This window comes from Notolabrus celidotus, chromosome 18 (assembly GCF_009762535.1).
Source record: "Notolabrus celidotus isolate fNotCel1 chromosome 18, fNotCel1.pri, whole genome shotgun sequence".
Taxonomy (NCBI): Eukaryota; Metazoa; Chordata; class Actinopteri; order Labriformes; family Labridae; genus Notolabrus; species Notolabrus celidotus.
In genome coordinates this window covers 10,515,187-10,539,231 of record NC_048289.1, presented here as the reverse complement: position 1 = coordinate 10,539,231, position 24,045 = coordinate 10,515,187, and the positions used below count along the sequence as shown (strand labels likewise).

At 41.2% G+C, this 24,045-nt stretch overlaps 1 protein-coding gene across 1 annotated transcript in view; it reads right to left on the bottom strand.

Annotated features, from left to right (window-relative positions):
- cpped1 (calcineurin-like phosphoesterase domain containing 1) overlaps window positions 1-23,039 on the bottom strand; it is a 71,770-nt gene extending 48,731 nt beyond the window's left edge. Inside the window, exons 1-2 of the mRNA XM_034707681.1 lie at window positions 22,774-23,039; window positions 9,010-9,228 (exon numbers count right to left, since the gene is read on the bottom strand). Of these exons, the coding sequence (XP_034563572.1) occupies window positions 9,010-9,228; window positions 22,774-22,837 (283 nt within the window). The 5' untranslated portion in view covers window positions 22,838-23,039. The remainder of the gene's footprint in view (window positions 1-9,009; window positions 9,229-22,773) is intronic.
- Between the last annotated feature and the right edge of the window lie 1,006 nt (window positions 23,040-24,045).

Sequence of the window (24,045 nt, the reverse complement as noted above, 5' to 3'; positions counted from 1 at the left end):
TAAAACAAAGCAAATGTCACGTTTTTTTATTTGAGTTACCGTAAACTCTGAAAAAATCACACCGGTGTAAAGACGCACTCTGTATTTGAAGATCTCTCAGAGAATTAAAAAATTTAAACTGTCTTCCTTCATGGCGATGTCTATTATGATCAGCGATGTCTACAACGTGGAGTTTCTGTGCAGCTGTGTCGCTCTTTTTGTTCCGTTTGTTTTCACTATCGGGAGTTTGCACTCCTACAAGCTAGAGCAGGGGTTCTCAAACTTTATGGAGTCAGGGACCCCTTACAGGTGAGAAAATTGTCCATGGCCCCCTCATAATTGTATCACAGGTTAAGCACATTAGTGATGTGTCATGATCATAAGCTGCGGCTCTGAGAGCCGATGCTTTATAGTGAATTAGAAGAGCCGGCTTGCATCAAGAGAGAGCCGGCACCCGGTTTTTTCCTTTCGCTGCTTAGCTCTCACAGAGCTCATCCCCAGCTCTGCTCACAGCAGAACTTTGTTTTGATTGGTCAGCATGGCGGCCATGCGGCCAATCACATGTGAGGATATAGGATTCAGGTGATGGAGGGGAGGCTGTGTATCGTGGCTACATCTGTTCCTTCAGAGAGAGTCTTCTTGAAGACCAGGCAAATACTCACTGGGAGGAGAAATCAGATCAGCCCATCCAAGCTGAGGCATCCGATTTTTCTCAATGCCAACCTGAGGACACTAATAAAGTTTGCTTGAGTTTGGTTCTGGTTCTGTTTGCTTGAGTTTGGTTCTGGTTCTGGTTATGTTTGCTTGAGTTGGTTCTGTTTCTGTTTACCTGAGTTGATTCTAGTTCTGTTTGCTTGATTTTGGTTCTGGTTTTGGTTCACTTTTCTTGAGTTCGGTTCTGGTTCAGTTCTGGTTCGGTTCTGGTATGGTTCTGGTTCGGTTCGGTTCTGGTTCGATTCTGGTTCAAGTCTGGTTCGGTTCTGGTATGTTTCTGGTTCAGTTCGGTTCAGGTTCGGTTCTGGTTCAGTTCTGATACGGTTCTGGTTCGGTTCTGGTTCGGTTCTGGTACAGTTCTGGTACGGTTCTGGTTCAGTTCTGATACGGTTCTGGTTCGGTTCTGGTTCGGTTCTGGTACAGTTCTGGTACGGTTCTGGTTCAGTTCGGTTCGGTTCTGGTTTCGGTTCCGGTTCGGTTCCGGTTCTGGTTCAGTTCTGGTAGGGTTCTGGTTCGGTTCTGGTTCGGATCTGGTTCGGTTCTGGTTCGGTTCTGGTTCGGTTCTGGTTCGGTTCTGGTTCAGTTCTGGTTCGGCTCGGTTCTGATTCGGTTCTGGTTAGGTTCTGGTTCAGTTCTGGTAGGGCTCTCGTTCCGTTCTGGTTCAGGTCTGGTCCGGTTCTGGTTCGGTTCTGGTTCGGTTCTGGTTCCTTTCTGGTTCGGTTCTGGTTCGGTTCTGGTTCGGTTCTGGTTGAGTTTGATTCTGGTTGAGTTTGATTCTGGTTCTCTTTGCATAAGTTTGGTTCTGGTTCTGTATGCTTAAATTTAGTTCTGGTTCTAAACCTAACCCTAATCCTAACCCTAACCCTAACCCTAATCCTAACCCTAACCCTAACCCTAATCCTAACCCTAACCCTAATCCTAATCCTAACCCTAACCCTAATCCTAACCCTAACCCTAACCCTAATCCTAACCCTAACCCTAACCCTAATCCTAACCCTAACCCTAATCCTAATCCTAACCCTAACCCTAGCACTAGCCCTAACCCTAATCCTAACCCTAACCCTAATCACAACCCTAACCCTAACCCTAATCCTAACCCTAACCCTAATCCTAACCCTAACCCTAATCCTAACCCTAACCCTAATCCTAACCCTAACCCTAACCCTAATCCTAACCCTAACCCTAATCCTAACCCTAACCCTAATCCTAACCCTAACCCTAATCCTAACCCTAACTCTAATCCTAACCCTAACCCTAACCCTAATCCTAACCCTAACCCTAACCCTAATCCTAACCCTAACCCTAATCCTAACCCTAACCCTAACCCTAATCCTAACCCTAACCCTAATCCTAACCCTAACCCTAACCCTAACCCTAATCCTAACCCTAATCCTTACCCTAACCCTAACCCTAATCCTAACCCTAACCCTAATCCTAACCCTAACCCTAATCCTAACCCTAACCCTAACCCTAATCCTAACCCTAACCCTAATCCTAACCCTAACCCTAACCCTAACCCTAATCCTAACCCTAACCCTAACCCTAACTCTAATCCTAACCCTAACCCTAACCCTAATACTAACCCTAACCCTAATCCTAACCCTAACCCTAACCCTAATCCTAACCCTAACCCTAACCCTAATCCTAACCCTAGCCCTAACCCTAATCCTAACCCTAACCCTAATCACAACCCTAACCCTAACCCTAACCCTAATCCTAACCCTAACCCTAATCCTAACCCTAACCCTAACCCTAACCCTAACCCTAGCCTTAACCCTAATCCTAACCCTAACCCTAATCCTAACCCTAACCCTAACCCTAACCCTAATCCTAACCCTAACCCTAACTCTAATCCTAACGCTAACCCTAGCCCTAACCCTAATCCTAACCCTAATCAAAACCCTAACCCTAATCACAACCCTAACCCTAAACACACCCCTAACACTAACCCTATCCCTAATCACAACATTAAACCCTAATCACAACCCTAATCCTAACCCTAACCCTAATCCTAACCCTAATCCTAACCCTAAACCTAATCCTAACCGTAACCCTAATCCTAATCCTAACCCTAACCCTAACCCTAATCCTAACCCTAACCCTAATCCTAACCCTAACCCTAATCCTAACCCTAACCCTAAACCTAAACCTAATCCTAATCCTAACCCTAATCCTAACCGTAACCCTAACCCTAATCCTAACCCTAAACCTAATCCTAATCCTAACCCTAATCCTAACCTTAACCCTAATCCTAACCGTAACCCTAACCCTAACCCTAATCCTAACCCTAAACCTAACCCTAATCCTAACTCTAACCCTAACCCTAATCCTAACCCTAATCCTAACCCTAACCCTAACCCTAACCCTAATCACAACCCTAACACTAACCCTATCCCTAATCAGACTCACATATCCCTTCGAGCCACCAAATGGTATCATAATAATGGTGTATATGCTGTTTTTAATGACACAGCACAATTTGATAATTTACAAGAAATTTATTCAAATTATTTCACGGACCCCCACGCTATGGTTCGCAGACCCCCAGGGGTCCCAGGACCCCACCTTGAGAACAACTGAGCTAGAGTACGGTAATTGAGCCAAATGTACCATAAAACATAGACAATATACCCCCGTTTTCTGTGAATGCATGATTATGAAGTGAAGGAGAAAAGATGTGAAAAAAGTTGCGCAGTGTCGCTGTCTTTCCCAGCACAGCATGCACTCAGCTTTCAAAGAATGGGGATGTGTTTTGTTAATCGGGTCAGGTCGAACGCAGCCATGTTGGAATAATTTTCCAGGACTATATGTGATTTTCCAGGACATTTTACTTTTTCTCCCATTTCCCAGGTGTTTTCCAGTACTGGAAAACTGGTCAACTGTTTTCCAGGTTTTCCAGGACGCGTGGGAACCCTGGTTGATAATCTGCGTGTCAAACATATACCCGTATTCAATCCTGTCAGTTATATGCATTTTGTTGCTGTAGAAAATATTATAAAACAACGTATTTGGCCTTGTTTTTGACGTAATAATAATAATGGGTTTTTTAATCAATTAATCGATAATTGATCGTTAACATTTCCAAAAATCGATCACGGAAAATACTTAAAATGTACATCCCTAGTACCCATCCCTAGCTTCAATAAGACCTCAGCAGGGCCACAGGCTGATCACCTCCATGTCAGGCCACATTGATGCAGTAATTCATGAGAAATGAGCCCCAACTAAGAACTGAGTTTTTCTTAGTGTATGTCTTTTAGAAGTTGGACATTGCTGTGTTGTAATTCCTGTTTATGATTGATCTGGGGAATTATAACAATAATTTGAGATACAGGATTTCAGATTTTCATGAGAAATAATCAAAATGAAAACAAAAAATATACTCTACACTTACTTTACATGTAATCAATATAGAATATATAAAAGTTGACCTTGTTGAATTAATTTACCAGATAATAAAAATAAATACATTAAAGTCAATTAAAATATATTTTTTCACAACTTTCGAATTTTTTTAGATGTACTTTTAAGGGTAAGCAGATATTATGGGGCCAATATCAGGCTTTCCAGGGTTGCATCAGTTTGTTCTATATGTTATATGTGAAAGGAAGTGAAAACTATTTGGGGTGTTTAATGTAGTTTTTCCATCCGAGCATGCAAAGATTTAGTGTCACAGCTGAAATCAGGAGGTCTAAACTAGAAATGGCTGAAAATGTTTGATATTATTCACTATTATTTAATGAGGTTATTTGTTTAACAAACCAGCCCTCCATAATAACCATGCATGGTAATATCAGAGTAAAACCTTCAAAATATAGGATTGTTTCTCTGTACAGTACAAATGTTACTGTTCTGGGTCCCTATATCAATAGTAAGCAAACTTCAAACTCTAATTTCACAATATTACCCAGGACCTATTCCTTTAAAGTTAGGTTCTTTCATATATTTATGTTCAAATGCTGTTCAGTATTGCCAGATATGCAAACATGCATTGATTTTACAGGTCAACAGTCATTTCTCCTGTCTGCTGCACCAAGGTCAAAAGTATACAATTTAGCTTGAGGTCCAAAAATATACCAGGATGAGACTCAAATTACCCTGCATGTCAATTTTTAGAAATACCTGACAGAAACAGTATGAAATCTTAATGCTTTTAGACGGAGGCATTCTTGTCACATTCCACTATTGTGACAAATATATTTGACAAAGGTATAATAGCTGCTTTCAGAGCAGCTCTCCTGCCAAATCAGAAATTGATCTCCTGCTGGGCAGCACAAAAAACTAGAAGTCACAGTTGAGAAGGAGTGAGCAGAGAAAACAAGAACGTACACAGAAAATGTTACATTGAACAAATTATATACTGTGTTTCGTTCGAAAATATAATTCAGTTTTCCTTTTATTCATTTACAGCTACTTTATGCATTCATCATATTTCAATGCTTATCATCCTGAATACTTCAATTTATTTCTATGTCAATGTCTTGATACTTTTTAAACTATATACATTCACTGTGTACAATGAAACAGAAACTTCCATTGTTAAATGGATACAATGCTGAACCTTGAAAATTCTCCTACAAAGAAAAGAGAAAACGCAAAATAGTGGTTCTGGATATAACTCCACTTTGCACAGACACAGTCTAATGTTCCTCTAATGAATCAAGAGCAGAAAGAAAGGACACTGTTCACTTGTTTTTCAGCTCTGCCCCCCCTCCCTGCAAACACACACACACACACACACACACACACACACACACACACACACACACACACACACACACACACACACACACACACACCTTTCCTGTCTTTATACACACACAGCATGTCCCACCCCACTTCATGTTGCTTCTCTTTTCTCATCAGCAGCAGTTATTCTTAAGAAGACATCCAAAGAACAACTGGTGTTTTAATTGTTCACTAGAAATCAGTTATCACCACAGGTGTTAAACGTGGGGATGAGGCTAGTTAATAAGGAACAGTAGGTTTCACAATGATCCACAGCCAAGGGAATGCAAAATGACATCAGAAGCAACAGGCTGCACATAACTTTTAAAACAGCGGAATGATGAGGTTCATATTTAACATGCGACGTTGCACTTCATTTTAACAGAGGGGAATGTACTGAAGGACCTCTCTCTCATTACCTGCAGAGCATGTGTCAAGTGCTGCGGGATATCAGACGTGAGGGTCAGAGGGTGACGAGGGACCGTCTCACTGATCCAGGATGGTGGACAAATGTAAACAATATAAAAGGTGGTCTGTGAATATACTCAGGCAGTCGGCCCAGGTAAGCTCTAAGTGTGGAAAACACTGCTGCTACAAATACGTTGAATTTATCAAAGGAATGATGTATCCACCCAGTGTCGTGTGTGTACTACTATTGGATGAAATATGATGCTGAACTGTATATTAAACTGAAGACTAATTTGTTTGGACCAAAGGGATACATTCATGATTAGATAGACGAGAAGGGAAACAGATCAGCCTACTACCTGGATGTGTTAGATGCCTGATTCCAGTGGTTCTAAACCTCATAATGAAGGTAATTTATTTTCAACAGTAAACGTAACACCAGGGAAAACCTGATCACAAATGTCATATCAAATCAATGTGTGTGGACACATCTGCCTGTTGACACTGTGGCAAAAATAGTTTTTTTCTGTTAGCATTGGAAAGAGGTAAACATTATGGTGAAACTGCAGTTTTCTATGTGGTCTTGAGATTTGGAAAGTTTGGACAGAAAAGTCTGGTTTATACTTTTGCATTGGCTATACCTCGTAGCGGCCGAAGCCGTTATCAGTACTACATACTTCTGCTTTGGAGTGTCTGCGCTGCTCTGCAATACTCCACCCAAACACTAGTCAGCAATACGGATTTTATATTAGTCATATTGCTGGTTTCTGCTCCTGCTACATTCTCTGTTTGTTTGAGCTTATTATCCCATCGTAGTATGTTGATAATTGTTAAGATGGAGTTGATCATAAAGCAATTATTGCAAAGAATATAGAGGGGAGACAACAGCCAATTGTACAGGGATTCTGGAAATATGACGCAACCCAGTGGAGCAATCACAGGGCTTGCTGTCTGCATTATTTCAACTGGTGTCTATATTTTTGAGGAGGTGCATGTCAGGCTTTGTGCATAGGCCCCTTTTTAGGCTCAAGGCTACAGATATAGTCGACACAGAAGCATAAACCAGGCTATGCTGGGCACAGATGCGAGAGCAGCCTGAGGAACTGCCGAACTCCAACTGCCTCTGATAAGGAGATGTGGAGCAAGATCCTGTCCTGCAATCCAGGCACCAGCAGTGGAGCTGGTTAGAGCAGCTCTGAGTTGCAGATAGTTGCAAAGTAACCACATAGAGTGATAGTGAGTGTGACAGTAGTGATAATAGCAACAACGCTAAATGTTGCGATTTTTGCCTAAACCATTTTTTTCCTAAATCCAAGGGTGTAACGATTCTTTTTAACAACGATTGGATTCGTATCATGATTCGTGGTTGCCGATACGATTAAAGGACGATGTTGGTTCATTTAGAACAATACGATCCGAAACAGTTCAGTGACTTGAAATCTATTCAGTAACTTTTTAGCCAAAAATTTCAACCAGTGTGACTGTGAAATAAATACCTTGATACTGGACAGGCCTAGATTCCTGTTGTTGCCATGATGTTTTTCACCCGAGCCGAGTTTTGGCCTAGTCTCTGACTAAACATGCTGGCAAGGTCTGAGGCTTCGGCTGAGCTGATGTTACCTTGCACTGCTGCTGCGGCGGGAAAGCTGCAAGAGGTGCCCGGACGGCCGGCGCTGTGTGAAATCCCATGGCGCCTTAGTAGGTGGTTGGATAGATTTGTTGTGTACCGTGGTACTTTACTTGACCTTTACATATCCTACAAACAGCAAGCGACTTATTTAGAACATCTTTGCCAAAGTGTTTCCACACACTGGACCACAATGGTGGCTTGATAATTTCTTACTCGCCGGCTTCTCCTCGCCATCCTCCATGCTATGTTCTGTTGTCTGCTGGCGCGTGGCGATGACGTCACTGACAGGCAGCCTGAATTGAGTAACGTTTAACGTCTTTATCATTAAAAGTGCAAAAAAAACACATCCATATAAAGTCTGCCGTGCTTAAATCCAATGAGTTATTTCCTACTATCGATAAATCGATTTATTACCTTTTAAAATGATGTTAGATCAACATATGTCGTCTGGAAGGCAAACTTGCCGAGCACAGATCGATGTAGTCGGATCATAAGAATATAAATTGATACATCGATGTAGTGGATGAATCATTACACCCCTACTAAATCCAAATTGTCAGTTTCAAATATTAAGTTCCTTTGGACACAAATTGAACTGCTGAGTAAAATGATCAACATCTCAGTAAAGCAATAAGAAGTCTCATAAACAAAGAAGAGAGACTTCATTATCCCCAAACACCAAAGGTGAGTAGCAGGTTTCTTTTTCTACTGAGGATTAAAAAGTTTAGACTTTGCTTGATGACTTACAATCTGATCAAACATTAAAATATGTTACAGTGCTCGGATGGTGGTTTGTTAATCACTTCCTACTTTACCCACAACCTCCCTTTGATCTCTTTGATGTAAAACCAGCTCTCCACTTTTGGCTGAAAAAATCTGTGATCATGCAGCTGTGCAGTGTTGCATACAAACTAGGTACAAAAAAGAAACACAAGCTGAGTGATGAAACGGTTAAAAGTGCAAAAATCCCAGCATGTGGTTCTACATAGTTTGCGGTTATCATTAATTTGGGGTCCATTTCAAACACTTTAATTAAGTGCAGCACCGTATGAGTCTGCATGGTGTACCAGATGCTATGAGATGACACTCATTGGGCCACTGCTGAGTCCCTTTAGCCTGATGAGAATAGTCTGAGAAGCGTTAAAGCTCACGAATCAGGCATCTGTGAGTTCACATTATATCTTCAAACAGGTGGTGGGTGACTGGCAGCTTCCCTGGTTGGTGCCAATATCTTGTTTTTGTTGACAGAATGCAGGAATGTAAGTTAGTAACCTCTCTTACTGCTGTGTTTTCAGTAGAAGGCATGTGCTGTTGCAGTTCCTTTACAACGCTCAGCACTCAGCATGTTTCTGTCGCTCAGAGAAGTTAGGTATATTTCAATGTTTTATTTTTAAAAAGGAATGAACTTTAAACACCTTTTCATCTCAACGCAACCTCAGAACCAACCTGCTTCTGCTAACAGATATCTGGAGCAACTACCTTAAAAAAAATAAACGGATAATCTTGTGTAGCTCTTCATATTGAAGAGTTTTTCACAAGGTTTTCCTTACCTGGCATGGCATGGACCAGGTCTCCACACAGCACCATGAACTTTGGCCTGGGTACGAGCTGGTTCACAGCCTCCACAGCCTGCTTGGTGAGTTCAACCTCCTCGGCCCATACATCCCCTCCGCCGTCGCAGTCCCCATCCCTCCATGCCTTCATCAGGCCAAGCTGTGGGTCTGCGGCCTGGATGAAGCAAAATGGTCCCGTCCACTTTTTCTCTGCATCTGGAAAATTAGAGGAGAAGAGAATGGACTAAGTTGTTGTGATGCCTGTGGCGATGAAGGAGTGTTATTTTTTTCCTCCTCTCATCATCTGTGCTTTACAAGCATTATAAACTGCTTTTTTATGTCTGTTTCCGTCACTTCAAAATACTTCCACATGTTGAAACCTGTTGTTGGCCCACATATACGTACACATACACATTGCGTGTGCATAATTGTTGTGAAATTTTCATACCCGGAAAAACCAATAATTGTTGTGAAAATTTCATACCTGGAAAAAACAATAATTGTTGTTTTTTGGCTTGATTCATGCCTTGCATTCACCTTCTTTTACTTCACCATCAATGGAAATGTTCAGTTTAATGCGACTTATAACAGCTAGCTCATTTCAGGGAGGCTACAGAGTTAAGTGTATGTATGGACCATAGACTGTATAAATAATGGATGTAGTATCCGTGACGTCACCCATCTGTTTCCGAAGCGCTGTTTTGAAGCCAATCATCGGCGGGAACCATATTGGATATGCTGAACTCAACCAAACTTAGTTTGAGGTAAAGAGGTGGATTTTGAGCCTCCCAGCCAACAGCTACAGTGTTCCCGCCTGTCAATCAAGTCAGCTGTGCCTCTCATAATGGAAAACACGTAATCTTAATATCTTTGAAATTGTCACGTTATGGAAAAATCCATCCCCAGTACAGTTTGTGTCAATCAAGAAATGAGCTATCCAGACTACACTTATTTTATGTACCAGGCTGTAAACATGTTTATTTCTGCTGTAAAAGTCTGCATTTTTGAATTGGTGTGTATGTGGTTTCCGGGAACTTCAGGAGCCAGCCTCAAGCGGACAATCGAGACACTGCAGTTTTTGACACTTCCACATTGGCTTCAAATCTCGTGGCGAGAGTTTGCCGCTTGGTACGGACACAGCTCAAAGTATTACAGACTATTTTCAACAGAAGAAATATAATACAATTTAAATCAATAGATAACTTTGGTGAAACCTCTTCAAGAGGAACCCTGACAGGGTAAGACCACTTCGCACCAGGGTTCCAATGCTCGATAATAACAACTCACTCACTATACATTCTCCCTCTGTTGGTAATAACCAGGTCATTTAGCTTCATTTTAATCTTTTTCATGCACTTGTTTTAAGAACAGAGTTTTTATTAGCAGCTGACCTTTTGCTTTATCTCCCGGGTATTACTGTCACATTTGGGCAGCATCTTAACCTTTTCATTACATTATGTTTAGGTCACACAAGATGCTTGCACACAGCAGTGCACAAAAACATAAAAGCTTTAGGGATTACATGTCAATACAGCTTGAGTCATTCAGGTAGCATAAGGCCTGCTGAGAAGACTTGTAAATGTTCTTGGAATGAACAATTGATCAGCAGAAAGGATCAGGAAATAACCATCCTGGATATGTAATGTGCAGCCTTTGTTTGAGCTGTAGATGCCTGCTCCTGTAACCAATACTCACCATGTTGGAGCATGAATGAACAAGCACAAGTGTTGTGCGTAATCCGGATGTTACATAACACAACGGCCCTGCAATCTAATCATTCTCCAATATTCATTAACAAGGCAGAGGACAGAAGATGACACTCAGCTTCTCTGTCGACAAGGTTTGACATGAAGGGCAAAGCAGGAAGGAAAGGAAAATAAATGTAGTCCCCTTATTGTCTGTGAATGGACAAATGCAAAGAGCAGGTGTAACCAACAGCTTTCAATCACCCTCTACCCACTCCTTTTCAGGTCTGTATCGATAAGAGCTTACTGAGCAGGTGTAACGCCTTTCATTGTCCGTCGTGCAAACACGATATTAAGTACAGTTCTGTGTTATAACCCACACAGGTGTAAACTGCTCCTAAAAGGTTTTTTTTAAAATATGCAGATATCACACAGTTGTTTCTAGTCTTGAAAATGACCCACATGTTTACTTGATCATGAAGGGTCTTATATTTACAAGGACTCACGAAGAATTAGCAGAATGTAAACATGAAATAAAAAAAAACAAGATGTTTACAAAAAGCAATGCCACAAAGGGAGATGGGTAGTTTTTCTCACTGTGGGATTAGTTTTGTGAATCTGCCAAACAGTTATTTTTGTAAACTACTTGTCATTTGTTTGACATGAAACCATGGTAACATTAAAGGTGACATATCACGCTTTTTTCATCAATATATATTGGTCTAAGAGGTCCCCAAAACATGTCTTTAAAGTTTATGCTCAAAAAAACACTTTGAAATCAGATTTTGGCATGCCTGAAAAACCCTCTTCTTCAGTCCTCCTCAGAACACTCTGTTTTCTCTCTGACCACGCCCCCTCAGGAAGTGGATGTGCCTCGGCTGTCCAGCATGTTGATCTAATGTTTACATGTTGGCTGAATATACACGGCTGCTCACAGACCCGCGTTACTTCAACCCTCTGAATCTGATCCAGAATCTGATCCTGACGGAGAGGCGCCTGTAGCAGGACCTTTCTGAACCATTGGTCACAGATTTAGTGTTTCTTGTTGTTTTATTTATCAGTATGTAGACGTGTGTCTTGGTACCCAGCTACGAACATGTAGCTATGTGGCTATGCTAACTAGCGCTAGCACTTATCCATGGATACGTGGAGAGTAAAACCGACCTTTGTGTTTATTAAGACAGCCTACAACTAGCATGCCTCCCTCCTAAGCTCCTTGTTACCACACATGTGTGCAGGTAATGAAAAACGGAGGGGGGATTCAGTATTATTTTATACAGTCTATGGGCTGAACAAGCTCCGAGCTCTGACTCCGTGACAGACCGGATATTGTTGTTACGTAACAAAAACACGGAAGTCTGAAACGGCTCGTTTCAGCACACATTTACAGAAAGGTGGAGAAATCAGAACAGGGGCAGAATGGATTTTTTTCATTCTTGGGGGGTTTGTAGACATGCCAGGGAAACATATTTCAGGTAGAGAACCATTAAAAAGTCCATTTTGCATGATATGTCACCTTTAAGTTCTATAGGAGTGATGGGGGTCTGTCCCAAAGCTTGCAACTGTATCTGATCTCCATCCAGCTATGAGCATGACTTCAATTAAATTTAAGAGGATATGGCTGCATTTCGGTTCAGATTGCACAACCTAGAACGGTCCAACAATCGACATTTTTACAATTATTTTAGGGATGCACCGAAATGAAAATTCAGTAGGAGTAGGCCATGCATTTTCTGTTTTTGTTGCACAGGCATTTTCTAGGCCATTCATTAGCAGACACTTGAAGCTAGTTTGTATAGCAGTTTGAACACATTGGGTTAAAAGAGCTCAAAGTTATAGACAGAAATGTCAAAAATGTTACAACTGTCCCCGGTCTCCCCTACCATTGCATTTATGGCTATGACTGTGTACTAACCTCACTAAAATCATGATCTCATTGAACATTTTAGATAACGAGGTTGCATGCCCCTCATCTGGTTCAGAGAGACGAGTCCTTCTTTCTGCGCTCAGTTCTCCTTCCTGCGCTGTGCGCTTCTCCGTCTCCAAGCGGGTTCTCCATCATGACCAGGATCATTTCTCGTGCACGCTGCTTTATTCCCACATCCAAGTAATGATCTTTATAACGCGGATCAAGTACAGTTACGATGAAGTGCAGAGGATCCGAATAGATCTCAGTGAAACATGTGCTGACAGACTCTAAGAGTGTACTTTTCATTGTTTTCACTCCGTGGTCAGTCTCAACCACTTTGCTTAGAAGACGCAGTAGTGCTGTAATTAAAGGAAGAACGGATGCAGACATGTTGGCCCTTATCCAGACATAACATGCGTCATAACAACATTCTGTTTCAGCCGTGTTGATAAAAGTGTAACGGACGAAATTGAAAATGCACTTTGGGCAATTTTCAGCGGACGACTTTTCGGTGCATCCCTAGATTATATAAAATTCAACAAATGCGTCAACCGCTAAAAAAACCAAACGCTGCTTTTATCTACTTATTTGCAAGTGCACACACTCTGACAAAGTAGATAGCAGCATGCAATCTCCTATTACATCCAAAGAAGAAGAAACAAAGCTGACAAAAGAGTAAAAACGGTTTCACCAGTGTGGATGTTTTTACTGTTTCAGAGGAGGATAACGCGCTTGTAACTAGCAAAACGTGCTGCCAGCAGGGTGTGAATTGCCGGGGGGGATGGCGGGGATTTCCCCCCCTCTGAACATACGTGAACATATGAACCCAGCAGACCGTCGTATGGTGAAATATAGATTTCTATATGAAGCACAGTTAAAACAAACATGACAAGACTGAATGAATGTGGGAGGAGCGCACAGTTCATTGGACCTCCGCTCGACAATGCAGCCCGGAGGAGTCAGCGCAGATCCGCTGAACTTTCAGCACAGAGCGCCTCGTCAGAAGTTGATAAAATTAATATAAAATTGCGTATTGTTCAGTTCATAGGGCGTACCGAACCGGGACCACTGTATCGAACGGTTCGATACAGATACACGTATTGTTGCACCCCTAGTATATATTTCCATAGGGTAGAGAGAGGATACTGCCCCACCTTTCCTACAAGTTACTCAAGTTTTTATCATAAAATGGGAAAAGTACTCTGATTAGATGTAATCTGAATGCTTTTGTGGGAGTACTCTGATAACATGTAATCTGATGACTTTAGGAACAGTTACAGGATGGTAGTCATTCTGATTAGTTTGGCGAAAGAACTCTGATCATTACAGGCATGTCAATTATGTGGTGGTTAGAACTGACAATCTTCAACAAGATAATTCTTGGTTCACATCCTGGACCAACTGTCTAACATGTGCTTTTAAAAATGTTTAAATGAAAACACCTAAATCTCAGTTAGATATGCACTGCCAGGCAGGCCTGTGGTGAGGTGGTAGGACCTGCGTGCTTTCAGTGATATAGTTTAGGGTTCAAATCTTGGACGGAGACCTATTGTGTGGTATACAGGTAATGTTTTCATCACAAAGGAGATAAGCTTTGCTTTGGGAGTGCCATTAAGATATACATGAAAAGACCTAAAGAGACAAACAGAGGCAAAGTGGACAGGGCTGCTGCCTGAATTCAATGCAAGGGTCCTGGGTTCAATTCCACCAGGGAAAACTGTAACATCATCACATTCTATAATCATGTAATTTTGTGTTATCACAGTACAAACATTCTGTTTCAGGAGAAAATTGTCTCAAATGTTTAATTTTACACAAACCCTCTCTACAAGCAAGTCACTGTTTGATCGTGTCTGCTCATTGTTTTCGATTGTGTTTTAACTTTTGCTTCTTGCAAATTTTCACTGGTATCCACTTTGCTGAGATCATGAACTCCAATATGCAGAGAGCTGAGGCTCAAACCGGCTTCAAGGTTTCCCCTGTGGAAGACATTTCCAGCCTTTCTGTCCCTTCTGTGGTCACTGTCAGCACTGACCTGGTTGAGGATCTGCTGGTCCAGCTGCTACTGAAGCTGCACCCTCTGGAAAGCTACACTAGCGCTCATCTAGACCAACAACAACTGCTGACACACTGTCTCCACTTGAGTGCAACAACTCTGGAGACCCTGAGGAAAGACCCTGGTGTCTCTGTGGACGAAGACCTCCCTCCTCCTTCCTGTGAGGCTTGGAAAGCTGTCGCGCTTCTCGTCTGCAGTGTCATGGAGAGGTTTGGGACAATGTACCGGATAAGGAAGCTAGTGGTGAACAAAGACCCAGCACTCCTGAGATTCATCCTGGACCAAATCATTGAGTCTGTCCTTCAGATCTACAAGGACCAGTCTGAAGATGTGTGGATTCCCCCACAGATACCCTTTGATGAAGACGGCCTGCTGTTCTCCCAGTTTCTTCCTGAGAACATCAGGGATGAAATGTTGGAGCAGTATGGACCCTGGATAAGACGCATGAAGATCTTCCAGAGAGCGTTCCCATCTGATGAGGAGATCCTTGAGATCACGGACTCCAGTATGCAGAATGCAGAGACTCAAACCGGCGACAGCAACTGTCTGTTCCCCAGCTTATGACTGATGACCAAACTGCAGAACAAAATCTGCAGACTAACAGAGCTGTGGTGGGGCAATCCACTATCAAACAAGTCCTGTTGAAGCTCTTTAAACCCCCAAACTTCTGCACACCGAGGAGCCAGAGGAGACAGGACTTTGATGATGAGATGGTGGAGCACATCCACATGTTGCTCCAAAAGGAGGCTAAGAAGTACGGGAAGAACCTAATCTTTCTTAAACACCTCAACCGCCTCAAAGCCCCGAAAGAAGAGGTCAAAATTAGCCAGAAACTGCATCGGCCAATCAAAGCCAGACTGAGAGATGTTTTGCCGAACACCCGCCTGAAGAGAGATGACCTCATGGAGGACGCTCAGGCTGCTTTGTCAGCCTGCAGTCTCATATCTTCAGAGATCATGAACTATCTCAAGCCATCTGTGAGTTTTGCGCCTGACACAAAGCCAGGAGACGAAACCCCATACAGCCTCAACATCCCCATCAAGAGGGAAACGACAGAACCAGGCAGAGACCTGACGCAGCTGGAGCTGCATGCGCAGGAGCAGCAGGCAGGAGCCAGAGAGAAGGTCAATACAGAGGAAACCAAGATGAACAGGTTCATCTCTTGGTTCTGTAAACCTTTCAAGAAAAATAAATAGAACGAAAAACAAAGACAATAAGCCCAAGCATCAACAGCTGTGGCTCACTGCAAAATAAAATTTGGCTTTTGCCAGCATTAAGTTGTTGTAGTTGTTGTGAATGTGTTGCAATAAAATGTGTTTAAATGCATCATTGAAGTCAAGGATTTATGTTGTATGGCAGCTAAATGTCAAGGTCCAACTCACATCAGCTTATGGGTCTGTGTTCTTCTCAAAGGGCTAGTAACTCTTTACATCCAATACAAGTCAACTCTTTGTGTTTCAAAAATAAAATAATTAGGCCATTTAAAACTCACTTACAGAGTGGTTCCTTGCAACCTGCAGCCCTGGTAATAAATAATAATCTTAAGGAATATTAATAGATACAATCTTTAGTAACTGATTATCAACAAGTCTTTGCTGACTAAATGCAAAAATCTAATTGTCAAAAACTAAATCTGGCTCCAGAGGTCAAACAGCAGACAGCGTTGCTTGGATTCACAGCAGTTTTCTTAAAGCGATCCTGCTTCTTCCTCAGGACACTAAACTGCTCATATTTGTGACAGTTAAAATATCAGGGTTTGAATTCAGGCCCTTGAACCTTGAACCTTGAACCTTCTTATATAATGTGTTGATGCGGGTGTTCCATTCATCTTGATATTTCACTGATACAGTAACACTCATTTACTTATTTTGATATATTAGCCTTGTTGGTGTGCAATTGTGTTTGTAGACCACCCATCCATTATCTTGACCGCGTATCCCGTTTTGAGTCACGGGGGGCTGGAGCATATCCCAGCTGACTTTGGGCGCAAGGCAGGTTACACCCTGGACAGGTTGCCAACCAATCACAGGGAAAACATGGAAAGACAGACAACCATTCACACACACACTCACACCTAAGGGCAATTTAGTATAACTAATTAACCTGGAGTGCATGTTTTTGGACTCTGGGAGGACGCCGGAGTACCTGGAGAGAACCCACGCATGCACAGGGAGAACATGCAAACTCCACACAGAAAGACTCCTCCTGGTCAAAAATTAATCCAATACAAGTGGAAATTGTTCCATTAGATTATTACTTGGGTTAAAGTCAGGGCGAATTGCTGGGGGGGATGGGGGGGATTTCTCCCCCCTCTGATTTTTACATCCCCCCTCTGGTTGTACAGTTTTTATCTCCGGGGGCGATACGTCTCATTCCCCCCTCTGGTAATATTAAATGCATTTCCTACCGCCAGCAGATGGTGCCAACTGACCCGCCTCCTGACAATTGAACAAATATAGATATAAACAATATAGTTTAGGCTACGTTTTAAGTTTACTAGCAACGTAATACGAGATGTCTACTGACATGAAACGGCAACAAAGCATTTCCTATTTTTTTTCAGCAAAAATTGATCCTAAAAAGTCAAGAACAGATAATGCGAGGGATAACGACATCCAGCTGCCAGCATCTCTGGAGATTCCACAGGCGGAAGATGCAGCTTTATGTTCACTTATGCCTCCGCCCTCCTCTCCCTACTGCCAAAGCTTGGTGGTAGGAGGTTGCGTCGAGCCTCTGATCGATGGAGAGAGAAACGCGCATTGATTAAAATTAGTGTAACGCCATAACTTGTTTAAGTATCTCTTCAGAACTGTTAAACTTCAACAGCGTTAACTAGAAACTTAATTAAATCACACTTCAGGGCTGTGGGGAAGAAAGACCACGTGACAACTTCTGCTGTGTGTCGTGATGCCTTTAATGACCCTTCATCAACGTAGGACAACAGCACATCAAACTCGTGAAAACCTTCACTTCAACTCAAAACCATGTCACCCTGAGCAACCTTAAAGAGGCAGTGCAATATATGAAATATACGTATTTTGAACTTCACCAAAGAACTCAATGATACAAATAAAATTAGAATTAATTAAGGACTATTTGGTGAGAAATCTCATCTTACACTGGCATGGCACTTGTTAGAGTGGTTTAGGGTTGTATGTTCTAAAGTTGTTAATTGAATTCTAAATGTTATAACTAATGTTAGATACTTTAAGTTCATTATTCTAAGATTAATAAAATTATTAATATCATATGAATATAATTTATGTTCTGACATCTATTGTAATTTTGTGATAACTGATTACTTAAGTGAATACATCAACTAATTAAAATACATAATGGCTACATTTTAATGTGTTGGAGAGAGGTTGTTTCAGAAAAAGGAATATTCGTTATTTATGTTTGCAAGCTTACCAAAATTCATGACATTTTTTGGAGATATCCCCCCCTCTGTTTTTTTCACTAATCGCACCCTGGCTGCCAGTATTCCGAGGGCAGTAAAAAGTCATCAAGTTTTACCAAAATTAATCTTTTAAGTTACCTGAAAACTTGTAGCAGCAGCCAAAGCTAAAATTCTCATTAAATGAACAGTGAGTGTTGTAGTAAGCTAAAGAAGTCCACGACAAAATCAATGACTTTACAAAACGATGGAACGATGACGGAGAAAAAGTTACAAACTCTGAGACAAGCGTCACTGAAGTTTCCATAGCCCCGAGTGTCTGCTTCAAATCTACACAGACTCTGTTCTGTTGGTGACTGTGCCCACCTGAGGGATCCTCAATGTTTAATGCATGTTTTGGTTTGTATCTTAATTTCTGCAAAGCTACCAGCCATGTCGCTTCTGCCCGTGCCTTGGTTGCACTAGTGTAAGATGTCAGCGCCTGTGGAGGTGGTCTTTTTGTTTCAAAGCTCACCATCGGCAGAAATTCAATGACGTCCATTCTATATGCAGTCAAAGGTCTTGACCATGTAAACGTGCTCTAGATGCATTACAGTTGCTGCCATGTGATTGGCTGATTAGATATTAGTGTTAACGAGCAATTAAACAGGTCTTCCCAATTAAGTGGCCAGTCAGTGTACATGCATCTTTGCTCACAAAATCTTATTCTTTCTTACCCTCAGGTGTACATAAACTACACATTGTAAAATAAAAACATCGAATAAAAGATGAGTAATTTTCCATTTGAAGCAGGTTATTATTTGTTGCTATCAGCTCCAAAAAAAGCATCCCTAATATCTTTATTCCAGCCTTGCTATTGCTTTTGAAAACTCCTCCCTTACACTGAACCAGGGCGACTAGCTCTTCGTGATCCTCTGTGATTAGCGTGCTATCCATGTTATCGCACTCCCAGAAGAAGTCACGATAATTCATTCCTCCTGAGAAACGAAAAAGAACCACTAAGAGAGGCTTGTTGCTCCTGGGAACTAAAGCAGTTAAGCTTAACAATGATCCCATCAGTGTAACTGACATTTATGAAAGCATGGGAGGAAAGACATTCTACTTTAATGATCATGATTTCTTCAATCAATCATCATCTAATCATCTCAAAGCTCTGTTTCAGTGATGGAGTGATTACATTTGGAATACCCAGCCAAAGGTCTCCACCATGTTTATGTGCTCTGAATGCATTGAGTTGCTGCCATGTAATTGGCTGATTAGATATTTGTGTTAATGAGCAGTTCAACAGGTGTTCCCGATTGAATGGTCAATCAGTGTACATGCATCTTTGCTCACTAAATCTTAGGCTGTTTTTGAAACCGACTGCTACCACGGTATGTACTGCACACTACATACTGCGTCTGAAGGTAGTATGTAGTATGACTGTTCTGTTGGATCTGTTCTGCAGTATGCTGGGTCAGGCGTCGCTGGATTTCCAGTTTAGGAAAGTGGAAGTCAACAATGGCCAAGCGGATAGCCAAACTGCTTCTTTAGCATAACTTATGATTTAAAGGGTTAAAGCTGGGGTTGGTTGGTAGTCAGATTTAGATACACTTTTTGTTATACTGGTCAAAATGATCTTTATGTCCCGATGACACTCAATACATAATGTGTTCCTAAAAAAGAGCGGAAAAAAAGCCGCTATCTACAGCCGGAGTAAACCTGGTAAAACTAACCAATCCCTGCCATCAGGAGCCAAATTATGAAACCAATCAAATCCCGTCCTGCCATTCTGCCCGCCTCCTGTGCGTACATTTCATGTTTGTTTGTGTTTTTAACTTTCACTAGGATAATGTTTTGGTGTTTTCTAGGGTTGTAACGCTATTGTAAATATTGCGGTTTTAAAATTCTCAGAATAATGCTGTGGCATGTAACGGTATCAAACAGGGACTCGGAGTACCCCTGCTAGTGTAGTTTTTTTTCTGGCGCTATTGAGTGGGCCGGTCTGAGAAGCAAACATCATCTCCCATGATCCCCTGCGCAGTGCAGTCAGTCAATTCCAGTTTAAAGACACTCAACGTAAAGGGTTTTTTTATTTGCCTGTTACTTGAAACACTGAATGTGCCTGCACTGTTCTTTGCACTTGAAAATACCTGTTTGTAGTAATAAATGTGATTAGAACATTTGAGAATTATGTTTGTGTTCAATTACAGTAAGTGTGTTTATTCTTATCATTCCTGGCACTTAATTTTCCACACTATGAAAGTTTTTCAAAGTCATCTTATTTTTTTGACAATTTCCCAATAATTCCGTAGCGTGGCCTTAATACCGTGACGATATCGTACCGTGAGATTTTGATATCATTGCATCCCTAGTGTTTTCTCACCGCTGAGTGAGACATGAGTTGACATAGCGCAAAACACAAACGATGTGCTGAGGTCAGGTTTTGAATCAGTCACCATCATATGGTCGTGAATCAGCGGCGCTCGTGCATGTGAGTGGGGGCGTCGTTCTGGAGGAGCTCCGAGGGGGGAAGGGGAGGGGTTATACGGAGTCCTGAGGAAATGCTAGTTTTCTGTGACTACCAACCCTACCTTTAAGAAGTGGTTTATATTGAATTTAATACATTTCACATCACCTAAAAACAAAGTACCCACCATCAAAGAAGAAGAAAAAATATGCGTACGGTTAGCACTGTCCATTGTGGGAAACCGTACGTGAGGGAGACTTGTCTGATGCATACTGAGAAATTTTCCCAAATTATTACGACATCCAGGTAGTTTTGGCACTCTGCAGATTTTGCTCTTGTTCACATACTGCATACTACATACTGAAGCCTTTCTTGCCTACCAGAAATACACACCTCAACAAGCAGTTACAACTTCTACTAAGCCGTGTGGAGCCACTCTTCTTTCCAAAGGAGTGCTTTCAAATCATACAGGCATGAGTGTGCATGCATATACAGTACATGTATATGTGCATACATTCCCATGCATGTCAGTCCTACACTCCTGAGTTAATAACCAACACAATGAGTAAAGATTGAAAAAGCTGCTCTCATAAATCCTGCAAGCCTTTTGTTACAATGATGATACTTTATAGTAGAAAGACTCTCTGAAGCAAGATGTGTGAACCATTTCTCTGACAAACAATAAAAAGACATTGGAAAAAAAAATACAAGGACTTGCCGAGGGTTGCACAGCTCCCCTGACAGGAGATAAGAGGCAGCAGCCTTGTGTGGCTCCTCTGGTCCAAACTAACTTCAAACACTCCTCACACACATTTCTGAGGTGGCACATTGTTCGCTCTGAACAAAATTAATCATCTTCTGAGATTAAAGCACAGTGGGGCTGGCTGCAAATAATATAATACTGAATATTTCAATTTCTTCCCCCTGAGTTCCCCAAATAGAAGCTGCTCTCCTACAGTGAGGCTGAACAGACATGATGAGTAGAAACCGATGTACACATTACTGAGCACGCCTGTGATTACTAAGTGTGTACCCTTGAATATCATGACTCTGGGGCTGTAATAATAATAATGTTAATAACAATAACTTTATTTATAGAGCACCTTTAAAAACAAATGTTTACAAAGTGCTTTGACAAACAAAGCATGGTTCAAATAACATAGCAAAGATTTCAAACGACAGGGAGGAGGAACTTTAGACCAGTAAATCGTTGTTGAGAGATTTTTCAAGGATAAATAAATTAAATAAATTAAACAAAATAAAAAAATCGAATAAATAAAAAAAAATGGATAAGTAAATAAAAACTTTAAAAGAATAATAATTCCTTTCTAATGCACCTGGGATTTTTTGTGTGTGTGTCCGATATTGTATTTATGCACATATATGTGAAGATATGTCTGTGAATGTTTATAAATGTATGTCTAAAGTTGTTGAAAATCAATAAAAACTATGTTGGGAAGGAAAAAAAGGACAATAAAAGGTTAACAGAGTAAGAGGACGCCATCACATTGGAAAATTAGAAAAAGTGTTCAGGATAAATTAGGAACATTAAAATAATAAATTCAAAAAATAAATAATCAAATACAATGTAAAACAATTAATCAGTTGGATAAAAGTTAAAATTAATATTAAAATAGAAGTAAAAGCGGTTAGAAAGATAAAGTCACATAAAAGCAAGTCTATAAAAATGGGTTTTATGAAGAGATTTAAAAGATTTAATACACACTTTCATGCACAATAAAATGTGGTTAATTTCCTGGTATTTAAATAACGTCTGCCACAGTGACCACACATCACGTTTTACAATAAAGCCTCTTAAAAATGCAGAAATGTGACCTATAGTTCCTCTTTATACGCCCCTCCTTCCCGAGGTTGTATTGTAGTCAACCAATTTACTCTACAAAGTTTAAATAAAAAGCCAACTTCTAGTTATGTAACTATAGATTTACTGTCCCCAATCCGTAGTGGACTACAGCCCCTCTACATGAACTACCTCAGAGTTGTTTTGCTGCACTGTATAAACTTATTAAAGCTAACCAAACAGGACATAATGTCAATCACTTCAAACACAAGCAAGCTAGCTAACCATGCCCTGATGACAGCAGCGACCTAGTTACCAAAACAAGGCTGCACACAACCTGTCAGAGGTTAACTGTGTCAACACATGAACCTCTCCACAGCAGAGACTTGTGTAACGAGTTAGAGGCAGAGTTAGCAAACATGTTAGCCAGTGAGCGAGCTAACAGGCAGCTCTGAATCAACTACCTTCAGTCAGTCCGCTGAATGTCCGGTGTTTAGCCCTGAGAAAGATGTCCTCACTCTCAGCCATAAGCTCCAATGGTTAGAGAGTTTCCAGAGCAAACTGTTTCGTGACTCGAAAGCCTGTCAGCGAGCCTCAGGGCGGGTTTGTTGCGGAGCTGTTGGGTGGGTGTCCCCAGCTGTCTCTGACGCTTGTCTCTATCGACAGTCGATTACACCGCCTGTCTGTGAACGTGTGGGACTGTCTCTGCAGCAGATCCCAGTGTGGTTAGAGCATGCAGCCTGCCCATTCACATCCAGGGGCGTCACCAGGGGTGGGCAGTAACAAAGTAAATTTACTTGAGTACTGTACTTAAGTACATTTTTTGAGTATCTGTACTTTACCTGAGTATTATTTGTTTGAGGTACTTATTACTTTTACTCCACTACATTTGAAAGAAAAATATCATAATTTTTGCACTACATTTCTATCAATGCTCTGGTTTCTCACTACTTTTGCTTTGAAGTCAGACGAAGAATTTTCTTTTCTGAAATCAGATCCCAAAGTCCATAAACTGTTCATGTACTTGATTTGGTACGTGGGAGTACTGCAAGGGATACGTGACAAAGCTAATAAAATTTTAAAAAGGTTGCATCGTAACAAATCCCCAAAAAATCTGATTTAAAAACAACTTTATCTACAGCATTTCATTTTTATTTCAATGCAACATCAAATAGGGCACTATTTCCAAATTGAGCATATTCATTCATAAAATATATTATTTGCAAAACCGTTTTGACCAAACGGCCACCGTCTGTTGGTTAGGGTTAAGTGCGGCCGGGAGGATAACAATGGACAGGTGGTTGAAAGGCTTCTTTTTTGACAGAAATAAATCGGTGTGCTCCTTGGGCCATCAAAAGTACTAGTTGCCTCAATCTTTGATTATTTCGGAAAAATTTTGCACAACAAAAGCATAGAATTTGTGTCATCTTTCAATTCAATGTTATTATGACACTGTAAAACCACATGCATACATTTATTCATGTTGTTTTCCCATATTCTGAACATTTTTCTCGGCCATACAAGGGGGTACTTGGCTGAAATTGTTTTTTAAAGGGGGGTACACAAGCCAAAAAGTTTGAGAACCCCTGGTCTAAATGGTGTAGCCATACCTTGGTTGAGCGTAGAGCAAATGCAGATCAAACATTATTCAGATCAGTCCGTCCATTTAGTCGTGGTTATGATGGCTATTACTGAGAAGGATGATGATTCTCTACCTAAGCACCACGGCTATATTT